Below are 22,710 nucleotides of genomic sequence, written 5' to 3'. Positions count from 1 at the left end.
CTTGCACCCCATTAACCAAGTCATCCTTGTTGGTTAGGATCAGATCTAAAATAGCTGACCCCCTTGTTGCCTCTTCCACCTTTTGGACCATGAAATTGTCTTCCAGGCAAGTGAGGAATTTGCTAGACCTTGAGGATTTTGCTGAGTTTGACTTCCAGCAAATATCAGGATAGTTGAAGTCGCCCATCACTACTACATCTCTCTTTTCTGACTGTGTGGTCATCTGTTCTAGAAAGATATCATCCAATTCCTCAGTCTGACTTGGGGATCTGTAGTAGACTCCCACCGTAACACCCTTGTTGTTTCCCTCCCCTTTGATTCTTATCCAGATGCTCTCCACCTGGCTTCCATGATTGATGTCCAGGATCTCTTCACTGGTGTAAATATCTCTGACATATAGTGCTATTCCTCCTCCTTTCCTGTTTGGCCTATTTCTCTTAATAAGGTTATACCCCTCTATTTCCACATTCCAATCATGAGACTCATCCCACCAGGTTTCAGTGATGCCTATTATATCATATTTGCTTTGTTGTACTAGGAGTTCGAGTTCATCTTGCTTATTTCCCATGCTCTGTGCATTAGTGTAGAGACATCGCAGACCATGGTTCCCTTTTACTTGCTGCCTGTGCAAGTTTTTTTACCTCCCACTGTTGGGTCCTTGCACTGTTTGCCTTGTTTCCTCTGTGTCAGTTTGACTATTTTCGCCATCCCTTTCGCCTTCCTTAATATTGTCTCCCTTCCCCTCAGAACTCAGTTTAAAGCTCTCCTGATCAAGTTCTTGAGACTGTTGGCAAAAACATTTCTTCCAACTGGCGTGAGATGCAACCCATCTGTTGCAAGAAGTCCCTCCTCATGGAACCGCAGCCCATGATGGAAGAATCCAAATCCTTCTCGGCGGCACCATCTGCGAAGCCAGTTGTTCACATCTGCTATTTTCCTCTCCCTTCCTGGACCATGCCCTTCAACTGGCAGAAGAGACGAGATGACAACCTGTACATCCATTCCTTTCAGCTTCCTACCAAGCGCCTCATAATCCCTTTTGATGTTCTGAATGCTGTGTCTTGCAGTATCATTAGTTCCCACGTGGACCAAAAGAAAGGGGTATTGGTCAGTAGGCTTGACCAGTCTTGTCAGCCTCTCTGTCACATCACGGATCCTTGCACCTGGAAGACAGCACACCTCTCGAGACATCTTGTCAGGCCTACAAATCACTGCTTCTGTACCCTTCAGCAAGGAGTCCCCCACTACGACCACACGCCTCCTCCGAGGCTTAGCAGCGACTGTTCCCTCGGGTGGGACTCTCAGGCTCCCCTGGTCTGTCCCCGAAGCCTGTCCATGCTGCTCTTCTTCATCCTCCTTGATAAGGGAAAGAGCTTCGAATCGATTCTCTAGCTGCAAGCTCCCCGAACAATTCCTTCTTGGCTTACTTCTCTTTGTGACATTCCTCCAGCTGTCTGCCTCCTCTGTTTGGCAATTGACCTCTTCCACCCTAGCATCTTCCTCTGCGTGGTACTCATCCAAGATGGTTAGTTCTATTGTGTCCAGGAAATCCTCTTGTTCCCTAATATGCTGAAGGGTAGCTACTCTGGACTCCAGCTGCTGCACTTTCTCCTCCAAGAGTGCTACCAACTTGCAATTGGTGCATGTGAAGTTCTCCACTTCTGTAGGCAAGAAGAGAAACATCCCACAAGAGTTGCAGGTGACTGCGGCAGATCCCTCGTTGTCCATACTGCAAAGTCTTTAGTAGTAAATATAACAGTCAATCTACTGGGAATACTTCTTTAAAGGTAAGTACTGGCTGCTATCTTACACTTAAAGAGAAGGTTCTGTTTCAATATCTGATTCTAACCTGATGCCACTTGAGCAGAGTTGTTGAGTTATAGAAAATGAAAATTCTCTGGAAGGTGGTATATAAAGCTAGTCTGCTAGCTCTTCCCCTTGTGACTCACAGATGTGACTCACAGAAGCTCTGCCCCTTCAGCAACGAGCACACGGTCTCAAGCACACGGTCTCAAAATGGCTGCCAATTGATGTCAGATGTATTGATGTCAGACTAACTGGACAATAGTTGTTGGGATCCTCTTTTTTCCCCTTTTTGAAGATGGGGATGACGTTTGCCCACCTCCAGTCTGCTGGGACTTCCCCTGTTCTCCAGGAATTCTCAAACATTATTGCCAATGGCTCTAAGATTTGCCAGCTCTTTTAATACCCTTGGATTTAGTTCATCTAGTCCCAGAGACTTAAATTAAATTCATTTATATTAACCAGATATTCCTGTACTATGTCTTTACTTATTCTGTGCTATGTTTCCCCTATTGTGTCCTCTACTCCATTTTCCTCAGGTTGAGCACCCTTTTCCTTTTTTGAAAAGTCTGTGGCAAAGAAGGTGTCGAACAGTTATGTGTTTTCTGTTTCCTTTTAGGATTTTGCCACCTTCTCCATGCATTGGCCTACCATTTTTTTCTTCCTTTTGCTATGGACATACCCAAAAAAGCCCTTTCTATTGTTCTTAACCTCTCTAGCAAGCCTTAGCTTATTCTGCACGTTATATTTTCTGACTTTACCTCTACACGTGCTATTTGTTTGAATTCCTCTTCCACATATGCTGGAAGCCGTGCCGGAAGTAAGCCTCGCACACCCTGGAAGAAGTAATGGGCCAGAATACAAGCCCCATTACTTCCAATGGGGCTCAAGCTTACCTGTTTTTTCTTTTATGTGGTGGGGGGGGGGGGGGGGGTCTGGAACGGATCCCCCATGTAAGAGAAGGGCCACCTGTACCTATCCTTGATTTCTTTAAAAGGATTAACAGAAAATTCTCCTCATTACCTCTATGGAAACATTTTGAATGTGAGGTGCCTGCCTCAAGAATACACTTGTACAGTATGTCTGGACTGTACAGTCGGCCCTCCATAGCCACTGATTTTTTATCCACAGATTCAAGCATCCACAGCTTGAAAATATTCCAAAAAAGTAAAATTCCAAATAGCAAACCTTGATTTTTCCATTTTATATAAGGGACACCATTTTGTTCTGCCATTATATTTAATGAGCATCCACGGATTTTGTTATCCATGGGATATCCTAAAACCAAACCCCAGCAGATAACAAGGGCCCACTGTACTGTCATTGTTGTTCTATGTCTTCAAGTCACTCCAACGTACAGTGACTCTAAGGTGAACCTATTTATGAGGTTTTCTTGGCAAGATTTGTTCAGAAAGGGATTGCATTTGCCTCCTTTTCAGGCTGAGAGAGAGTGACTTGCTCAAGTCGCCCATTGGGTTTCCATGGCTGAGCGGGGTTTTGAACCCTGGTCTCCAGAGTCACAGTCCGCTATACCATGGTTGAAAACCACAATGAATGCAGTGGCTTGGATCTTAAATTTGGTTCTGTGAAAGGAAGAACTTTTAACATATGGAAGGAAAGTAGCGCTTACAGAAAAACTGTCACTTAGAGATTGTATATTTCTTCCATGGGTACAACTTTTCTTCTATGAATGGAAACTCTTTTTATTTGCAATGCAAAATAATAATAATAATAATAATAATAATAATAATGAAGCTTCAAGCCAGTTAGTTTATATCTACCTAAAATGATGGCATGCTTTTCTTTTCTTTTCCTCCTCCAATGAAAAATGAACTCTATCAATTTATTATCGTATATACTCATGTATAAGTCAACTTCATTTATAAGTCGAGGGCAGTTTTGGGTGCCAGAATCATGGATTTTGATATAACCCATGGATAAGTCGAGGGTCAAACACTGGGGCATGTTACAAAAGATTTAAAGGGGGGAACAAAACACCATTTCCCTCCCTACATCTCCCTCTCTCAAGGGTCATAGTCTCAATATGGAAAATAGGGAAACAAACCATGTCACACCCACACATGCACACACAAACTCTCTCTCTCTCTTCCCTTTACCAAGGGCATACTCTCTGTGTGTGTGTCCCTTGGCTCAGCAGCTGTTTGTTAGTTCTGGCTGCAAGGGAAGGCTGAGGGATAAATAATAATAATAATAATTTGTATTTATTTTTATCTTGCCTCTCCTGTAGGATTGTGGTGGCTTACAGCAATAATAATTTTTTACACTATAAAATACATATAATTCATACAATATAAAATGTAAGTTCCACTATCCCCTTCCTCCCCCCCCCACACAAAAATAATTTCAACATAACAACAACACATTACACCCTAAATCATTAAAACACTCATTAAACCAATCAGAGACAGGGAAGATAGAGTATCTTAGGGTACCAGCAAGATGGTCTATATCAGCAGGCTGACAGAATGACTTATTCAGCGAAGGCCTGTTGGAAAAGATCCATCTTGATAGCCTTTTTAAAGCTATCAAGATTGGCAACATGTTGGATCTCTTCCGCCAGGCCATTCCATAATTTGGGAGTGGCAAATTAAAAGGCCCTCTGGGTAACTGCAGCTAGCCTAGTCTTTTTTGGCTGCAGTAAATTTTCCCCAAAGGACCTAAGTGTGCAGGGTGGATTGTATGGATAACGGCGGGGGGGGGGGGGGGGAGGGGGGGTGAGCACGCGAGGACTCAAACAGGAAGCTGTTTAAAGATCCCTGGCTACAGAGGAAGGTGGACACTTCTTTTAGGAATTTTATACGCAGTATTAACTTATAGCCCCATATATAAGTCTACCCATGATTTTGGAGTCCATTATGGAGCATAAATTTCTTGACTTATAGTCGAGTGTATATAGTACTTAGTATCACCAATTATACAGTACCTATATTAAATTTTAGTTTGATTCCCCAAGCTAAAGAGAATTTATACACATACGCACTGACATTCAACTGTTATATTTCAGTAAAAGAGGCTCTCATTTTCTGAATGAATACATAATTTCATTTTAAAAATTGTAATAGTTTGGCATTTGAGATACTCACATACAAAGTGATGACTTTAATTTTAATGCAAAAGCTCTAAGATATTATTAGAAAATTAACTAGTTTAATCTAGAAAAGAAAAAAAATCAAACTGGACAATTAGTCTGATCACTCTGTGTATGCTACTACTAAATGCAACATAATTTAAAAGAGCATTAGAAATCAGGAATTATTCTTTTAGCTGTCACTTACAATGTTCCATTACATTGTGTATTGTGTACACAAGGCTCAGGAATAGCCTCACCCAAAAAAGAACAAAAGCAGTGTATACAGAGCTGTAGTAGTGGTGGTGAGGAAAACTCCATATTTGAAGGCAGGTTGTGTGAAATGTTAACCTGATTGTTCACCCCTTGCAAAATGATCTCGAAAGGGGCAATTTGCTAACAACTGACAGATTAAATTATCCATGGACAGATAAAATTATTAAACATGAATTTTAACCCTAGTTCTCTCCTCCGCTGTTTTTATCCCAATCCTGTGTTTGTAGGTATGCAGAAATCTAGAACACTAGCATTGGTAAATGCAGCTGTGGGACATTGAGATTTTAGTGGAAAATATTACAGTTTAAGCACTCACTTCCCTCCTGCCTCTTCTACAATGGGTATTTCTAGGGGGTTAAAGGGCTGTACAGATTGCCCTTAAGGGACAGCGTGAGGCCACCCCTTTCCTGGCCAGGTTGGGGCCACAGCAATCTCATGCCACAGCCTCTATCTGGCCTCTGGAGGGCACAACAAGGAGCCGCAAAAAGCAGCTCCTTTTTGCGTCCTCCAAGGAGCACCATAGCTGTGAAAGCATGGCTCTATGGCCCCCCTTTAGCATTTCATCATTTGGATGCAGCACTAGAGGTGTGTCATGATGTTGCACACCGTCTGGACCGGCACACACAAAATGGTGCCATGGGGGTGAATTTAGGGCAAGCATCATCAGGACGCTTAGTCCTGACTCTACCCACAGGCTGGCACTTTCTGCTGGTCTGTATACGGCCTATGTTACCAGTAGGTGGGGGTTATAGCATGGCCTTCCCAAATAAGAATTATGCCTGTCTGTAAAATTTTCCTTGAGTCCCCAAATTTCTAGCAGAACAAAGAATAAGATGCAGAAAACTGTTTGCAACTAGCATGCTTATATTTGCTTTGTTCACTTGTCCATGGTAACTTTGTTTCTCCTTTTCTTTGGAAACCTAAATAATATTCGTAAAGGCTCAACTGAAGTTTTAAGTTACTGCAATGCTATAAATTTAGGGACTGGGGGATGAAGAATTCTTATTTTGATAGCAATAGCAATAGCACTTCGTAATGAACTAAGCACTCTCTAAGCAATTTACAATGTGTTAGCCAATTGTCCCCAGCAGGCTGGGAACTCATTTTACTGAGCTATGAAAGGATGGAAGACTGAGTCAACCTGGAGCCCTGGGATTGAACTCACAACATTGTGGCTGCAGTACCAGCATTTAACCACTGCACAACCTGACAATGCTCTCATTTTGCCTACTTGTAGCTATGTTTCTAGATATTTCCTCCCTACAAGGGTGCTTTTCAATGGTTTACCCACTGTCAGAGCTAGAGATGCACATATTTGAAAGGGAAGAGAATGAAATTGAAAGTCCTCCATACTGAAATGGGCTGCCCTTATTTAGAGAAAGATCTATTCCCAATGGCACTCATGGCTCTCCGTATCTATAAGCCATGCTTGGCTCTTCAACCCTCTTTCCTTGGAAAAGGAAAAGGGCTTAAACAGTGGAGGACAGAGGAATAGGAAAGAGAGAAAAACTTGTGGAGGATAGTAATTATTCTTCTCAAATTTTCAGTTTAGCAATCAAAATGCTTACTTAATTTTCTGAGCAAGCCAGGGCTGGTCATAGTTTCAGATTCAATGAATTTGTTGCACTGCACTGTTCCTTTAATATATTGCCTGATATTCTAAGTGCTATTACTTCAATAGCTCTGAACATTACTAGTGTGCTCAACACCAATTTTTCTCGAGCTACTCAGTGAATGAAGTATAACATACCAGGAAATTAAGCTCAAAGGAACAGGGAGTCTCTGAAACACAATTTTACCTTCCAGGTTGTAGAGGCACAAGTGTACAATTCTTACCCTGTTGACATGCTTGGGAGTTGAATCGTCTGTGGAAAAAGGAAGGAAACAATTAGATGCTCTGGAAAATGCAAAACTTATTGTAGAACAAGATTTGTATTCATACTTTTATCTTTCTGATGCTTTCATGAACAGTTTCATATGTCTATCACAGCAAAGCATTTTCAGGTATTTTTTTCCCTCACACATTTTTTTCAGTGTAATACTAATTGGGTTTTTTTTAAAGTTAACACTAAAATCTATTCAACAGATTAATGAATGTTCCTCTTATAAACAATTAAAAATCACTTTGTGTTAACAAGAAAAAATATACTAGTTTCACCCTGGGGAAATGTCCACCCTGAAGGACCTGTATCCTGAAGTACCTACACTGAGAGTCCTATCATCAATTTGAGTTACAAAGTTGTGTTACATTCTGCCCTCTTCTTCCCAGATGCTCTGACAACCCCATGATCTTTTAAAGGGTTTACACAAGTTTTGTTAGGAAGAATTAGTGATTAATTATGTTGCTGTTGTTGTTATTCCATCTTCTCCCTAACAATGAGATTCAAGGCAGCTTGCGAAATATTAAAAAAATACAAATCAACAATTATACAAAATTATCAATAAAAGTGTAAATATAAATGTTATTTAATGATCAACTAAACAATTTATAAAGTCAATCATTAAAATGCAGATTTTTTATAAAACTATATACAAACCACAAAAACACACGACACCATTAAAAGCCCATCCCAATCAGTTAAAAGCTCATCCCAGGATAGAGAAAAAGGGTTCTCCTGAAGATCTTAAATGCTCTAATGGAAAGAGAAATGCAGTCCTTCAAAAAGTCTGTATCCAAGCTATAAAGAGAAATGATCATGAAGGGGATACTGAAATACCTATTTTTTATCATGAGTCTGATGTAACAAATCACACTATGCATGTAAACATAGTTGCACAGGCAAACCACAGTACCACAGGAAACCATTGTGGCATACCAGAAAGGTCCACAGAGCCTTTCATCACAAAGTCCCAAAGCAGATGGGTGGCAAGGAGCGGCCTCCAGCTGCTCTGGCTGCAATTGGCCCTGGATTGTAGTGGCCACACAGTCGTCTCTCAAAGCAGGCTGCCACTGTGGTCTCAAGTGGGCTGCTGCCAGAAGTAGATTAAATCTGCTCCTTCTTCTGGTGGATTCAGACCACCTTTGGTGGCCTCGGAATGGCTTCTGGCCACTTTAGGGACATGCATCATTGGAACACCACATCCCCAAATTGATCAGAAGCTGCTTCTTTGGGCCCATTTGTTTTAGGCCATAGACACAAACCTGCATGGTTTCCTGCTTCTCCTTGCAATGCTGTCTGAATTGCAGATCCCTAGGACAGAAGAACCACAGAAAAGCAGCAAGGATGAAGGAGTACTACATTGTACACTATACTATGCAATGAAGTGACATTCTCTCAGAATGTCACACAACAATCATCAGACTCAGTGCAGCAGAAGTGAAAGTGCTTAAAAACACCTGTCCAGTGGGGGGGAAAACATAATATGGTGAGCCTAAGGTGAGCCTATGTCAGAAATGACTTGAAGGCACACAATAACAATGTATTGCACTGGGTGAGGAAAATACAGTGTGCCCGCATAATAAATCAAAGCTTAATCCAGTTAACACAGATGTACTGTTAGAGGGTGGCTTGTCTATCCAGGATTCTGGTGTTCAGCCTGTTTGAAATGGGATACACTCTTCCCAAAAGATCCAGATGTTTCCAATAATGACAGAGGCTTTGGATTCTCTGGCGCGTTACAGACCGCCGAAAAGCGGCGGCCTGCACCCACCCCTTTCCCTGCCGGATCGGGGCCTCAGTGGCCAGAGCAGCAGCCGCTAAGGCCCCTATCCGCCGCTTTCCAAGCTGTGGGGAAGCGGCAAAAGGCCACTTCCCCAAGGCCTGGAAAGGGGTGTCCTTGGGGCTTCAAGCCCCAAGGACACCCCGCAGCGGCGGGGAGGAGGAGAAAGGGGCCACTTGGCCCCTTTCTCCCTTGCATCGCTGGGCACAGCCATCTAAAGGCTGCGCCCAGCAACGCAAGACCAGGAAGGAGCTCCGTTTCAGAGCTCCCTCCTCCACCGACAAAAGGGCACACTAAGCGCCCTTGTGCGGCGTGACAGGGTCATGTCCGCGCCGCCTCGTTTGGAGGCAGCGCGTTCGTGACGCCATCATGGTGGCCCCCATGTAGATGGGGTGCCGCCATCTTGTATGTCCTCAGGACGTATTAGGCTTGGGGGCGTCAAGAAGTGACGCCCCTTTTTAAACCTAGGACGTCCTGAGAATGTCCCTTATGTTTGTCTGTAACGTGCCTCTGTCAATCATCATGGCATTACATCATGTAATGCATATTCTATTTGAACAATGCTAAACAGAATATAAAATAGTTACATATTTCTCTGCCTAATTTTACTCAAGAATTAAAACTCCCACACAAAGTCACAGATGGTATAACAACATTTTGCCTGACAAGCAGCAATCCCTATTTAAATTTTTGTGTGTTCTCTTCAATTTCTTCTTCCAGAGATTGTAATATGCCACCCAATCCTCTTTAATAGTTTCAATGGGTATTCTGTAGCTGAAATCCTAGGCTAGGCTGGTTCTCTATCCAACCACTGCTGCAGTGGAATGTTCATCACTACATTTCAGTTCAGTTCTGACAAAACATACAGTCTGTACTATGTAGATTAATTAGATTCAAGGTTTCCTTACCCTCCCATCACACCAGGTTCTGCAACAGGGACCTCAGAAAGAAAAGGATGCTAGGGAATAAATTCCTACACAATGGTGAAGGTCCTTTTCTCTATGCATTCCCCCCCATACTCCTCATCACAAAGGTGGTAATGAAGCTCCCCAAGGACAAAGCTGAATACACCCTCATCACCCCATGATTGTCTCATCAATTGTAGTTTGCCCTTTACTTCAACTCTCCAGAAGTGCTCACTGCCATCTCTAGTCCCACAGAACAACAGCAGAGTCTGTAACATAGACCTCAGGACCTAATAACACCACCTGGAGGATTCTATCCTCCCAGAGAGAAGTAAATAATCTCTTTCAGGATGTGATACTACACTTCCAGATGGCTTCCATTTCCTGCCTCCAAGACAAAAATGTTTCAATACAACAGACAGGCCTTCAAAGCATCCTCTCCTTTATTTTATACCTGGGGAAGCTGAGCCTATTCACCTCCTCCTTAAAATCTACTGCCATCATGGTGCACATTAACCCTTCTCCCATGACAGCCTCTTGGTTTACATACCCTTAGTATTGCCAGGTTTTAAAAATAGTACATAAGGAATGCTCAAAATTCATGACATGCATGGTTGACAATCAAGGAGTAGCTATTAACAAGTTTGTGATCTACCTAAATATCAAATTAAAGTATTGATTCCAGTTAATTTAGCCATGGCTTTCTCTGTAAAATTAATATACTGTCCACATTCCTAAATTACATGCTGCATCCATTTATATCTTTATGAGAAGACCATTATCAAAACCACATAATTTTGACATCTTTTTCAGTCTATATAAAAGGGGAAATTAAACCTACACATCTTACATTAAAGATCCCAATGAAAGGATTTATCAATCTCCACCCACCTTCTGCCACTTCAATTTCCTGTTAGGAGGACCTTTTGCTGGTGCTTCCTATGCTGACTGGAAAGCTCTTTGAACTCTTAGCTGCATCTGACTTGACTTCTAACCCTTGACCACATTCTTAGTGGCAGATATATCAGCTTGTCTATTTTGTCATGACACCCATACCTAGACTTCTACAATGACAAGGTTGACCTGTGACTGGACACCACATTCCTGACCAAAACACTGTCATTCTTTTAACTTTCTCAGAACATTGCTCTCTCTACCTTATGTCCCAGTTACTCATCACACGAGAAAAGAAGGTTACAATCTCAAAGTTGCTACAATTTTAAAGGATTGATTGAGGAAAGTGGAATGCCCTACCTTTCAGATTTTGCCTTCAAATAAAATCTTTTGAAATCTTTAATCCAATTCTCATATTTTTCTTTAATTAACATAACCCACAAATGGAGCAGCCAGCATGGTGAGGCAGTGAGCATGGTGGAGAAGAAGAGTGAGGAACACAAACAAAAAACCCAGATTAAGTGACAGATCATCATTTCTTGAATAGCTGTGAAGAATTTGCAAGACACTTTGCAGACAAAATAGCTTGGATCACTCTGATTTGGATGGTGTAGTTGATTCAGGTCCAGTGGATATAATTTCAGCACCTGCTTGTTCTGCATTGTTGGATAAGTTTCAGTTTGTGCAGCCTGAGGGTGTGGATAGGATCTTTGGAGAAGTGAGGGCCACCACGTGCATACTGGATCCTTGCCCTTCCTGGCTTCTGAAATCAGCCAGAGGGGACCGGCTGAGTAGGTAAAAGGAGTGTTGAATGCTTCACTGCAAGGCAAATTTCCATCCTGCCTAAAGGAAGCTGTGGTGAAGCCATTATTAAAAAAAAGACCTCCCTGGATCCCAACATCCTTGATAACTACCGGACAGTCTCTAATATTCTATTCTTGGGCAGAAAGCTATAGGTTGAGTATCCCTTATCGAGAATTCAAAATCTGAAATATTCCAAAAACCAACATGTTTTTCCTGGGTAGCTTTGCTTTTTGATGGTTCAGTCTACACAAACTTTGTTTCGTGCAAAAAACAAACAAACAAACAAAAATCATTAAAAATATTGTATAAAATTACCTTCAGGCTATGTATACAAAGTGTATATGAAACATAAATGAATTATGTGTTCAGACTTGGTTCCCATTAGCACAATATATCATTATGTGCATATATGCAAATACAGGTTTAACAAATTTGGGGGGGAAATATCCCAAACCCCAAATAGTTCTGTTCCAAAGCATTTCAGATAAGAAAGACTCAATCCATACTAAAACATCTGACCAGCATCCTGTACAGCAAATGAAAAAATTCCAAGAGAGAAATCTTCAGTCTAGAAGCACAAGTAAGGAACCAGCCCTCTACACAAACCATCAGTGTACATAACTTCTCCAAGAACAGGGAAACCATAAACAAGATACATTTCATTTTTCTCACAAAAAAGGAGGAAAAGAAGCTTTTCTTACTATTACAACAATCCACAACCCATAACAGGAGTACCATGAACCCATACAACAATATTGTAAGTCTACCAAGCCACACCCTGAGTCATGCAGAGGAGTATGTTCTATCACAGGTGTTATCCTTCTGCCCCTCCAAACCCCCAGATATATTTCTGTGGTGATCAAGAAGTCTTCTTTTGTCGCCTATGCCTCAAGGAACACTTCAAAGACAGTGACACCAGTTGGGACAACAACTCACAGGGATCACCTCTGTCACCACAACACAACAGTAGACGCTACATCAATATACAACAACTATATACATCAATATACAACACAATACTCAAATTTATGATATATATCCCTGTTTAAATATTCGAAGGGATGTCATATTGAGGAGGGAGCAAGGTTGTTTTCTGCTGCAGAAAACAGGACCCTGAACAATGGGTGCAAGCAACAGAAAAAGAGATTCCACCTCAATATTAGGAGAAACTTCCTGACAGTAAGGACTGTTCAGCAGTGGAACACACTCCCTCAAAGTGTAGTGGAGTCTCCTACCTTGGAGGTCTTTAAACAGAGGCTGGATGACCATCTGTTGGGGATGCTTTGATTATGAGTTCCTGCATGGCAGGGCGTTGGACTGGATGGCCCTTGTGGTCTCTTCCAACTTTATGATTTTATGATTCTAAGTAACATTCTAAGGGAAGTACTCTCCTAACATGTGTCTTTTGGCAGAAATGGGCTGTGGCATACCCTTGTGTCACTTTAAAATGCTAAAGATATGGTGTGAGTATATACAATGCGCCTGCACCACACGCAGACGCATTTTACACGGCTTCCAGCTTACGTGGAAGCCACTTGGGGAAAACAACAATGGCCACACGCACGCGCCCCATTATTTCCTATGGGGCTCGAGCATAGGCGGATTTTCCCTTACGCGGGGGATCTGGAACGGATCCCCCACGTAAGGAGGGCCCACTGTACTAACATTCCACGCAAGGACAGAGTACAAACTGTCAGGAATATCATTCCAAATAGGTCCTTAACAGACCTAGCCATCAAGGTCTGCGACTTTGTTCTCACACGCAACTACTTCACCTTTGGGAACATCATATATCTTTAAGTTAACAATAGCAATAGCACTTATAGTTCTATACTTTATAGTGCTGAACACTTTCTAAGCAGTTTACAGTGTGTTAGTCAATTAGTCAAAAGCTGCGTACTCATTTGACAGACCTACAAAAGGATGGAAGGCTGCATCAACCTGGAGCCCTGCAAGATCTAACTCATAATATTTTGGCTGCAGTACAGCATTTAACCACTGCACCACTAGGGCTCCCTGGTGCTGTCATAGGCACATGCATGGCACCACAGTATGCCAACATCTTCTTGGATGACTAGAACAACACTTCCTTAACTAATGAACCCAGAAATCTCCTATCTACCTGAGGTACACTGATAATATCTTCATAATTTAGACTCATGGAGAGGACTCACTCAAGACATTTCACCAGAATTTCAACAACTTCCACCCTAAAATCAATCTCAGCCAAGAACTATCAACAGAACAAGTTCATTTTCTGGACACCACCATACAGCTACACAACAGACATCTAAGCACAACACTTTAATGCAAACGCATTGGCCACTACACATATTTTACATGCCTTCAGTTTCCACCCTGACCACACTACCAGATCCATAGTGAACAGCCTAGCCCTCTGATACAATCATATCTGCTCAGACTCACAAGACAGGGACATCAAACTCATGGAATTACAACATGCATTTCTCAAGCTACAGCACTCACCATATGAATTTTTTAAAAAAATCAACAAGGCATGACTTGTACCCAGGATTAATCTATTACTGAACAGACTGAAAACAGAAAATGATAGAATCCCAATAGTTGTCACATACAGATCCCAACTTAGACCACCTAGATAGATCATCAATGAACAAGACCTATACTGGACAATAATGCTGCTCTCTCAAGGACTCTTGGTGGCAGGCCTTTACAGCCTGCAGACAGCCTCTCAATCTCACACAGTTACTTACCTAATGAAGGACAAACAGCATGGATGGGGAAATGAGTACAAGACCTTGTCACAAACCCAGATACCAACTCTGCCCACACATCTACTCAGGGAATGTCATCATGGGACCTAATCACATCACCCACAATATTAGAGGTACCTTCACATGCTCATCGTCTAATGTGATATATGCCACCGTCTATCAAGAATGCACTTCTGCACTCTACTCTGGGCAAACAGGACAATCTGTAGCACAGAGGATAATGTAAATCAGACATAAGGAATGGAATACACAAAAACCTGTTGAATAATTCTTCAATCGCCCTGGACATTCTATTTCAGATTTCAGAACAGTGGTCCTTGAAAAAAAACCCTACAAAGGAAGACTGGAAAGAGAAACAGCAGAATCGGAACAGATCCACAAACTCAGATTCATTAACAGTGAATGATAGAATCATAGAGATGAAAGATACCACAAGGGCCATCCAGTCCAACCCCTGTCATGCAGGAACTCTGAGTCAAAGCATTCCCAACTGATGGTCATCCAGCCTCCATTTAAAGACCTTTTAATAATAATAATAATAATAATAATAATAATAATAATAAATTGTTTATTTACAAACCGCTTTTCCCAGGATCAAAGCGGTGTACAACATATCAGTAAAAACAATACCACAAATGACATATTGAAAATGCACATTAATACGAATTAATTCCAAAAACAATTAGCTAAAAACATACGATTTAACATTATTAAAATCCTAAATGTCAATACATCAAGGTCAATAGGGGGAAGACATTATTACAAGGAATTGGGAGGATGGGCTTGTAGGAAGAGATGGGTTTTTAATGCCTTTTTGAAGGCTTCTACCGTTCCACTAAGGCGGATCTCTTCAGGTAAGGCATTCCAAAGAGAAGGCGTTACTACCGTAAAAGCCCTTTGTTGGGTAGTCGTCAATCTCACCTTAGGGTGATTGAGTAGCAGTTTTCCTGATGTCCTGAGAGTGCGGGGTGGATTATGCAGGGAGGGGCGTTCCCTCAAGTAACCCAGGCCCAAGCCATTTAGGGCTTTAAAGGTGATAACCAACACTTTGTACTGAGACCGGAAATGAATTGGCAGCCAGTGAAGAGATTTTAAAACGGGTGTTATATGGTCGGACCTCACTGTCCCCGTAATTAACCTGGCTGCTGCATTTTGAATCAATTGAAGTTTCTGAACCTGATACAAAGGTAGCCCCATGTAGAGCGCGTTGCAGAAATCCAAACGAGAGGTTACCAGTGCATGTACTACATTTTCAAGGTCCTTTCGGTCCAGACAGGGACGTAGTTGGCATATCAGCCGAAGCTGATACTTCTATTGATACAGCTTATAATCATTAAAATCCAGCTGCTGCATTACACTGCTGATTCATGTTCAACTTGTGATCTACTAGGACTTCTAGATCCCTTTCACATGTAGTCTCATTAAACCAGACAGGTCCCCCATCTTATATCTATGCATTTCATTTTTTTGCCCTAAGTGCAGTACCTTACATTTCTCCATGTTGAATTTAATTTTGTTAGCTTTGGCCCAGCTTTGTAATATATTAAGGTCACTTTGGATATTAGCTACTCCTCCAAATTTGGTGTCATCTACAAATTTGATAAGTATGCCCCCTGTTCATTCATCTAAGTTCCTGATGAAGATATTGAACAGCACAGGGGCCAGAACAGAATCCTTTGGCATCTCACAAGTCACTTCTTTCTAGGATGAAGAGGAGCCATTGCTGAGCATCCTTTGGGTTTGGACCGTCAACCATTTACAAATCCATTTAACAGTTGCATTGTCTAGTCCACATTTTACTAGCTTGTTCACAAGAATATCATAGGGGGCCTTGTCAAAGGCCTTACTGAAATCAAGATGCGTGATATCCACAGCATTCCCTTCATCTATCAAGCTGGTAATTTTATCCAAAAAAAAAAAAAAAAGGGATCTGATTAGTATGGCATGACTTGTTTCTCTGAAACCCATGTTGAATGTTTGTGATTATGGCATTACCTTCTAAATGTTCACAGACTCTCTGTTTAACGATCTGCTCTAGAATTTTTCTTGGTATTTATGTCAGACTAATTGGATGATAATTGTTGAGATCCTCTTTTTTCTCCTTTTTGAAGATGAGGACAATGTTTGCCCTCCTCCAGTCTGTTGGGCTTCTCCTGTTCTCCAGGAGTTCTCAAAGATTATTGCCAATGGCTCTGAAATTACATTTGCCAGTCCTTTTAATATCCTTGGATGTAGTTCATCTGGCCCTAGAGACTTAAATTCATTTAGATTAACCAGGTATTGCTGTACAACCTCTTTACTTATTTTGTAGTGCATTTCCCCTATTGTATCTTTTGCTTCATTTTCCTCAGGTTGAGCATCCTTTTCTTTTTGTGAGAAGACTGAGGCAAAGAAGGTGTTGAGTAATTCTGCCTTTTCTCTGATGCCTGTTAGCATTTTGCCATTTCTCTGTGCAGTGGCACACCATTTCCCTCTTGTTCCTTTTACTACAGACATATATAAAAAAGCTCTTTTTATTGTTTTTAACCTCTCTAGCAAGCCTGAGTTCATTCTGCACTTTTGCTTTTCTGACTTTACCCCTACACATGTTGCCAATTTGTTTGAATTACTCTTTGATTATTTCCCCATTTTTCCATTTATTATTCATGTCCCCTTTAAAACTTAGCTCAGTTGAAAGTTCTTTAGTCATCTATCCTAGTTTCTTGAGACACTTCCCATTTTTCCTCCTCATTAGAACTGTTTGAAATTGTGCCTTCAGTATCTCTCTTTTGAGAAACACCCATCTGTCCTGATCTCCCTTCTCTTTTGGTATTCCTGACCATGGGATCATGCCCAGTATTTCCCTAAGTTTACTGAAATCAGCTTTCCTTAAGTCTAGAATGTGTGTCTGACTATGCCTGGCTTCTCCTTTCCACTGTGGGCTGAACAGAGACAATGGTATCCTGGCATATTACACACATTGAGCCTCATGAGCCCAGTTAACACCCCAGACTCATGAGGGCACTCTTAGCTAGTTCGCCGTATCTCCTTTCTAGTTCCCAGCCAGCATCACACTACATTCCAATAACTCCCACCACCACTCATATGATTATCTACTCACCTTGGCTTTAGGCAACATCCTTCCTCCTGCTTTTGTCCCACAATGGCCATAGCTAAAACTGAACACCTCATCACCATACCCCCATGTTTTGAATTCCTACTGCTAGTCATACTTACAGCCTGCTTATGAAGGTCTGTTCATAGGGCCTTCACTCTGTGCATGTGAGGAGGTAATTAAGGGCCAGAACAGACCGCCATAAAAAGCCAGCTTCCTGCTGGGTTGGGAGCATGACATGCAGATGCCACATGCCCCGCAATATGCTTGGAAACCAGCTTCAAGCTGCCCAGACATTTGTACAGGGGCTGGCTTACAGGTGCTTTGACAGTGCTGTGTTTATACCTGTGACTCTGCGTGCAGTTGCCACAGCCCCAATCCAGGTTTATCAGGGGCGGCTTGAAGCCACCTTTTAGGGTAGTCTGTTTCACCCCTAAGTCTACAAAAGCTTATACTACCAACTTCTTTTTTCTCTCATCTTGTATGTTACAAAATAGCTTGGCATACTAATCCATACCAACATGACTATGTCTTTGATATCTACCTCTAGCAATACTTCCACAGACCTTGCCTACTGATTCCTACTTGCAAAATTACTTACCACAATAGATAGATAGACCAATAGATAGAGACAGAGTAAGAGAGAGAGACTGACAAATAAACACATACATGCATGCGCGCGCACACACACACACAGGTCCTATGCTGAGTGGAATATATGGGTGGCATTATGATTTTTCATGGCCTGATGGCCTGGGATAATATGATGGAATTTTGAAGATACTGAGAACTAGTATTTCACATGTCAGTCAGATGCTATGTATTTGGCTCAATGGCATAAGAACAAAGAAAACATTTTCTATACATGTTTTCAAAAATCATGGAATTAGTTGACATTAAATGTGAATTGCTGCTTTTTCTTTGCATTTGTCCTTCATTAATATATGCATCTCAGGGGGTGTTTGTGGATGTCTTCTCCAATATACATCAAGATTTCTTTTATACAAAACAAACAAAATAAAAACAATATCCCTGAAAAACAATTCCTCTAAACAAGAAAAAGCAATGGAAGTAAATCCCTATGAATTCTGTACTTTTAATTTTAATTTGCCCTAGTATATAATGCACTGTCTTCCTGGCTCACTTTCTTGTTTCTGTGTTTCTAAGTATGTTAAAAACAAACAGACTTTGCTAAACTTTGCAGAGCAAGCCTTAACATCTGCTGAGAAGTCAAGACGGAACAGTTCTCTTTTCAGACCAGCTGACAAGGGAAACAAAAGAAAATACCCCTTGGGAATGGTCTGCTAACGTCAATAGGGGTAAGGGGATCATTAGTAGTAGAAATGATAGGTTACCACATGGGAGAGAGCAATAATCTGACATGAAACAGATTTACGTCAAGGGAACTATTTAATTCTCTCCAAAGGAACCCTGCTGTAACTACAACATATGTCCATCTGTACTAGAGATGTATTTTATTTATTGTACTCCAGGGGCTTAAAATATTACACTAAGAAAACTTCTAAGTGTCATCAGGACAAATACAAACACTAGGAAAATGATAAGAATATATATTTCTTTCTCTTTTCATGGGCCTGAGCCTGCAGGACCTGAGTGGAGTAGTAGAAAACAGGAGGTCTTGGAGAAGTCTCATCCACAGGATCACCATGAGTCTAGGTCCACTTGAGAGCAGTTAACAACAACAACAACATCAACATACAACCTTAAAATCTTAGTCACACAGCCCAACTCTCAACAATTTGAATAAGCCTGATGGCATGGAAATGTTTTTACCTTCTGCCAAAAGAAGAGCAGGGACGGGCTCAACTTGGTCTCTCTAGAGAGGGAATTCTGAAGTCCGGGTGCAGCTGCCAAGAAGACCCTCTCCTTTTCCCCACCAAACAAACATGAGAAGGTGGAGAGACAGAGAGAAGGGCCTCTCCAAATGTTCTTAGAATTCTTAATGGCCTCATAAATGAAGATATAGTCCCTCAAATAACCTGGACCCAAGTTATATGGGGCGTTAGAGGTCAAAACCAGCATTTTGAATTATGCCCAGAAACAGACCAGCAGCCAATTGAGATGTTACAACAAGGGAGTTTTGTGCTCCCTATAGCCAGCCCAGCTAACAATTTGGTTGCAGCTCTTTGGGCCAAATGAAATATCTGAGCTCTCATATAGACCGTTACTATAATATATAAAGGGCATTTAAAATATTTGACAGCTAGGAGGCTATGAAGGGACCTTCAAAACCTTCTGGGGAAAGAGCAGACCTCTTGCACTTCTTTGCCTGGTGCTTCTTCATGCTATTCTATGTAGTACACATTTTCTCAGTATGACTAGCTCAACAATCTCAAGTACAGATCCTAACAAGGGATCTTATAAGGCTTTTTCATTTCAAGACTTTGTTTAATGACAAAAAAACAAAACAAAACACAGAGCTCCACAGAGACAAAGCAGCCCTGAGAAAAGGGTCTATTTCATTGAGACAGGTGAATAATCTCTGAAATGTTAAGCAGGGTGTGGCATTTACATGACTCGAATACTGGAAGCTGCTCTGAAGCAGGCGCAGGGTGTGGCATTTACATGACTCAAATATTCAAACTGCTGGAAGCTGCTCTGAAGCAGGCTAACTCAGCCCGAAGCTGTCAGAAAAAAGAAGTGGCAAAAAGCTGCTCTGGGATCACGGAAGTGGCTGGATTTGGGATTGCCAAGGCATCTGATCATCGTGGTTCCAGAGCAATCAGGGTGGGAGCAGCCTCTGGCCCCTCCTTTTGCCAATTTGTTTGGAAGCATAGTGGCAAATGAGATGGGGCAAAAGGAGTCCCAGTCCCCCAGAACTCCCCTTCCTACACAGCTGCAGAGGTTATTTTAAAATACCTGGTTAAACAAGAAGGCTATGCCTCTGTATTTGGCTCCTGTATCAAAAGCTAGGCTGCAGAGCAACAATTCAGGCACTTTCATGATATCGCTCTATGCCTGACATGAGAAAAGGAGGAGCTGCTTGCTCAAGATAGGAAGAACTTATTTTGATCTTACCTGAACTGCTGCACCTCAGCACAATCATTTGCTTTTTTAAAATACTTCAGCCCTGGTTCTGATAAGGGGAAGGGTACACCTGGTTAAACAAGAAGGTAGCAGATACTGCCATTCCTATCCATCAGGCACTGCAGTGACACATCACAGATACTATGAAGCTTCTACCAAAGGAAAAAGACCAGCTTCTTCTGAGGGAGAAAGGGAAGTTTTTAATTCTAGATGGAAAGCTACTCAGATTGAAAATTTCAGAAAAAATTAACTGCAAGGGACACCCTAAATACCACCAGTAGATGCTGCTGTTTCTTACACTCTCCTAGGAGGCAGGTGGTCCCCTCCTCCAAATCTGAAACTTCTCATCAAAAGTGCTATTTCTGTCTTTTTAATACTCTGGAGTTTGGTTCTTTCTACATTCTAAATATGTACTTCATATGGGGAAGAAGGAATCTGAAGAAAAGAGAGACTGAGAGCATTCATCTTTTTCTCATATGCTGCCCTGTATCTCTGAGGTACTGAGTAGAAAAGCAAGACAGGAACAACCATGTTGCTTGTAATATTCCTGTGGTTGCAAAAGGTGGTAAAACAGGAAATGCTGCAGAATTTTTTTGTAACTACAATTCTTTTACTGATCTTTTGGTACCCATGGCCCCCAGATGCTGTTGGATGCCATTTTATGAATGTGAAAGTGATGTGAGATAAGCTAAGGACAAAAAGTTATGAAAACCATAACAGAGGAGGACAACCCTTCTTTGTTTCTGAATCTTTCAAATTGGCATCCACCCGCTATGAGGCACTGACCTCTATGTGGTATGGCCAAGAAACCCCACACATTGCTTCCAAACTGAAGATGGTAAGATGCTTTGACACCAGTTTCTTTCCCATCCTAATACAGGAGGAGGAAATGTCTAGCCCAAGAAGCTACATGGACAGAGGAAGGTTGTCTCCTCTTAGGAATGTTATTTTCTTAGCAACACTCTTTTTCTCATGCTTTGGGATGGAGGAACAAACAATCATAGCACCTGTCCTTGCTCAAATGGTACCCTTCCTTCTCTCATAAGAAATACATTTCTTTTGAAGCAAAATTCAATGTAAGAAAAATTCATGTGTTGCAACAGCTTGGATATGAGCCTTGTTAGAAACCTCCTGCCTGGTATTTACATTATATATATAAAATTAATACTTATAGAGTCATTTTGCAGTGCTTCCCAGAGATTTGCACTGCTGGGGGCAAACAATAAAGTCAGGTTGACACCTTCTGTCAGAGGCAGGAAACCGCAAAGATGGAGCCCTACAAAGCTGGGACTCTAATTCCATCCCTGTCCCTCCTCCTTCTCCTGCCCAGAATGGAACCACAGTGTCTCATGACTCCCAAACATCTCTCTGGTTGAAACCAGCTGGTTATGAAACCCACCTCCCCATACCCAAGAAGAGGAAGGCAAATAGTCCTGGCCTAGGAATAAAGGGAAATCTCTCATCTGCTCTCGTTATGGCTGGAAACCCTGTCCATCAACCAAGAAAATGTAACATCCCAAAATTAATCACCTCCCTACTTCTCAAGGTCTACAGCAAAAACTGGATGCTTCTGACATCTTAAATATAACAGGCAAGCAAACTGCAAACTTAAACATATCAAAAGTCAGATTTCTAGTGGTCAGCAATATGTATCCTATGCTAAGTATTAAGGGTTTATTTAATTCATTAACAAGCATATTAAAAAGATAAAAATCAATCCGGGAACAGAAAGGCCATCAAGGCCAATCTCAACACTGATCAGTTTGCATGTCATGCTTATTCTGTTTCATCTGGCTTTTTCAGTTTCCCAGCCAGTTAGCTGGTGATTAATCCATAGCTCAGATATCTATGTCTGACCTTGCCTGTCTCCTTCCTCCTTCTGAAAAAAATATTTTAACACAGACAAGTCACAGACAAAAATGTACTCACATCAAAGGTATACTCACATCTTGTGCCTCTTGTTACTATTGACACATATACTGACTTATCAACATACTGGAGGAATGGAGTCTTGGGTGTCTTTTATCAAGCTAGGTAGGAGTTTTGCTTTTTAAAAAGGATACCGAACTGATGGCCTGAATAAGTAGAAAGCAGAATTTTGTGGTGGCAAATGCCAATATTAGTCCTCACCTCAGATAAAGATTTATCCACATGAACATCATAAGGAAGAAAGTGCAAAGTCAGGTTTACAGCTGAACATTAAGAAAACAAAATAATGACCACAGATGATTTACATAACTTTAAAGCAGATAATTAAGACATTGAAATAGTTTTTAAAAATTCCATACTGTTGTTGTTAACTGCCTGTGAGTCAACTTTAGATGTCTTTTTAGATTGTAAAGCTGAGGGTAGAAAACTATCAAATTAGCAGTTTGTAAGCCA

The 22,710-nt window shown here is 41.4% G+C and overlaps 1 protein-coding gene across 9 annotated transcripts in view; it reads right to left on the bottom strand.

The window, feature by feature from the left end:
* The window catches only part of PDE10A (phosphodiesterase 10A), a 378,653-nt gene that overhangs the window by 91,025 nt on the left and 264,918 nt on the right, over positions 1-22,710 (bottom strand). For 7 of the 9 annotated variants that reach the window (XM_089530056.1, XM_089530057.1, XM_089530051.1 and 4 more), the window contains one exon: positions 7,004-7,032. In XM_089530056.1, the coding sequence (XP_089386182.1) occupies positions 7,004-7,032 (29 nt within the window). Of the gene's footprint in view, positions 1-6,966; positions 7,033-22,274; positions 22,404-22,710 lie in introns of all 9 variants that reach the window. The other 2 variants (XM_089530059.1, XM_089530058.1) reach the window with 2 other exon arrangements.

The sequence above is a fragment of the Sceloporus occidentalis genome, unplaced genomic scaffold (genome assembly GCF_023333645.1).
Source record: "Sceloporus occidentalis isolate IW3139 unplaced genomic scaffold, rSceOcc1.0.p SCAF_6, whole genome shotgun sequence".
Lineage (NCBI taxonomy): Eukaryota > Metazoa > Chordata > Lepidosauria > Squamata > Phrynosomatidae > Sceloporus > Sceloporus occidentalis.
The sequence above is the reverse complement of the archived record's forward strand: the minus strand, read 5'-3'. Positions and strand labels throughout refer to the sequence as shown.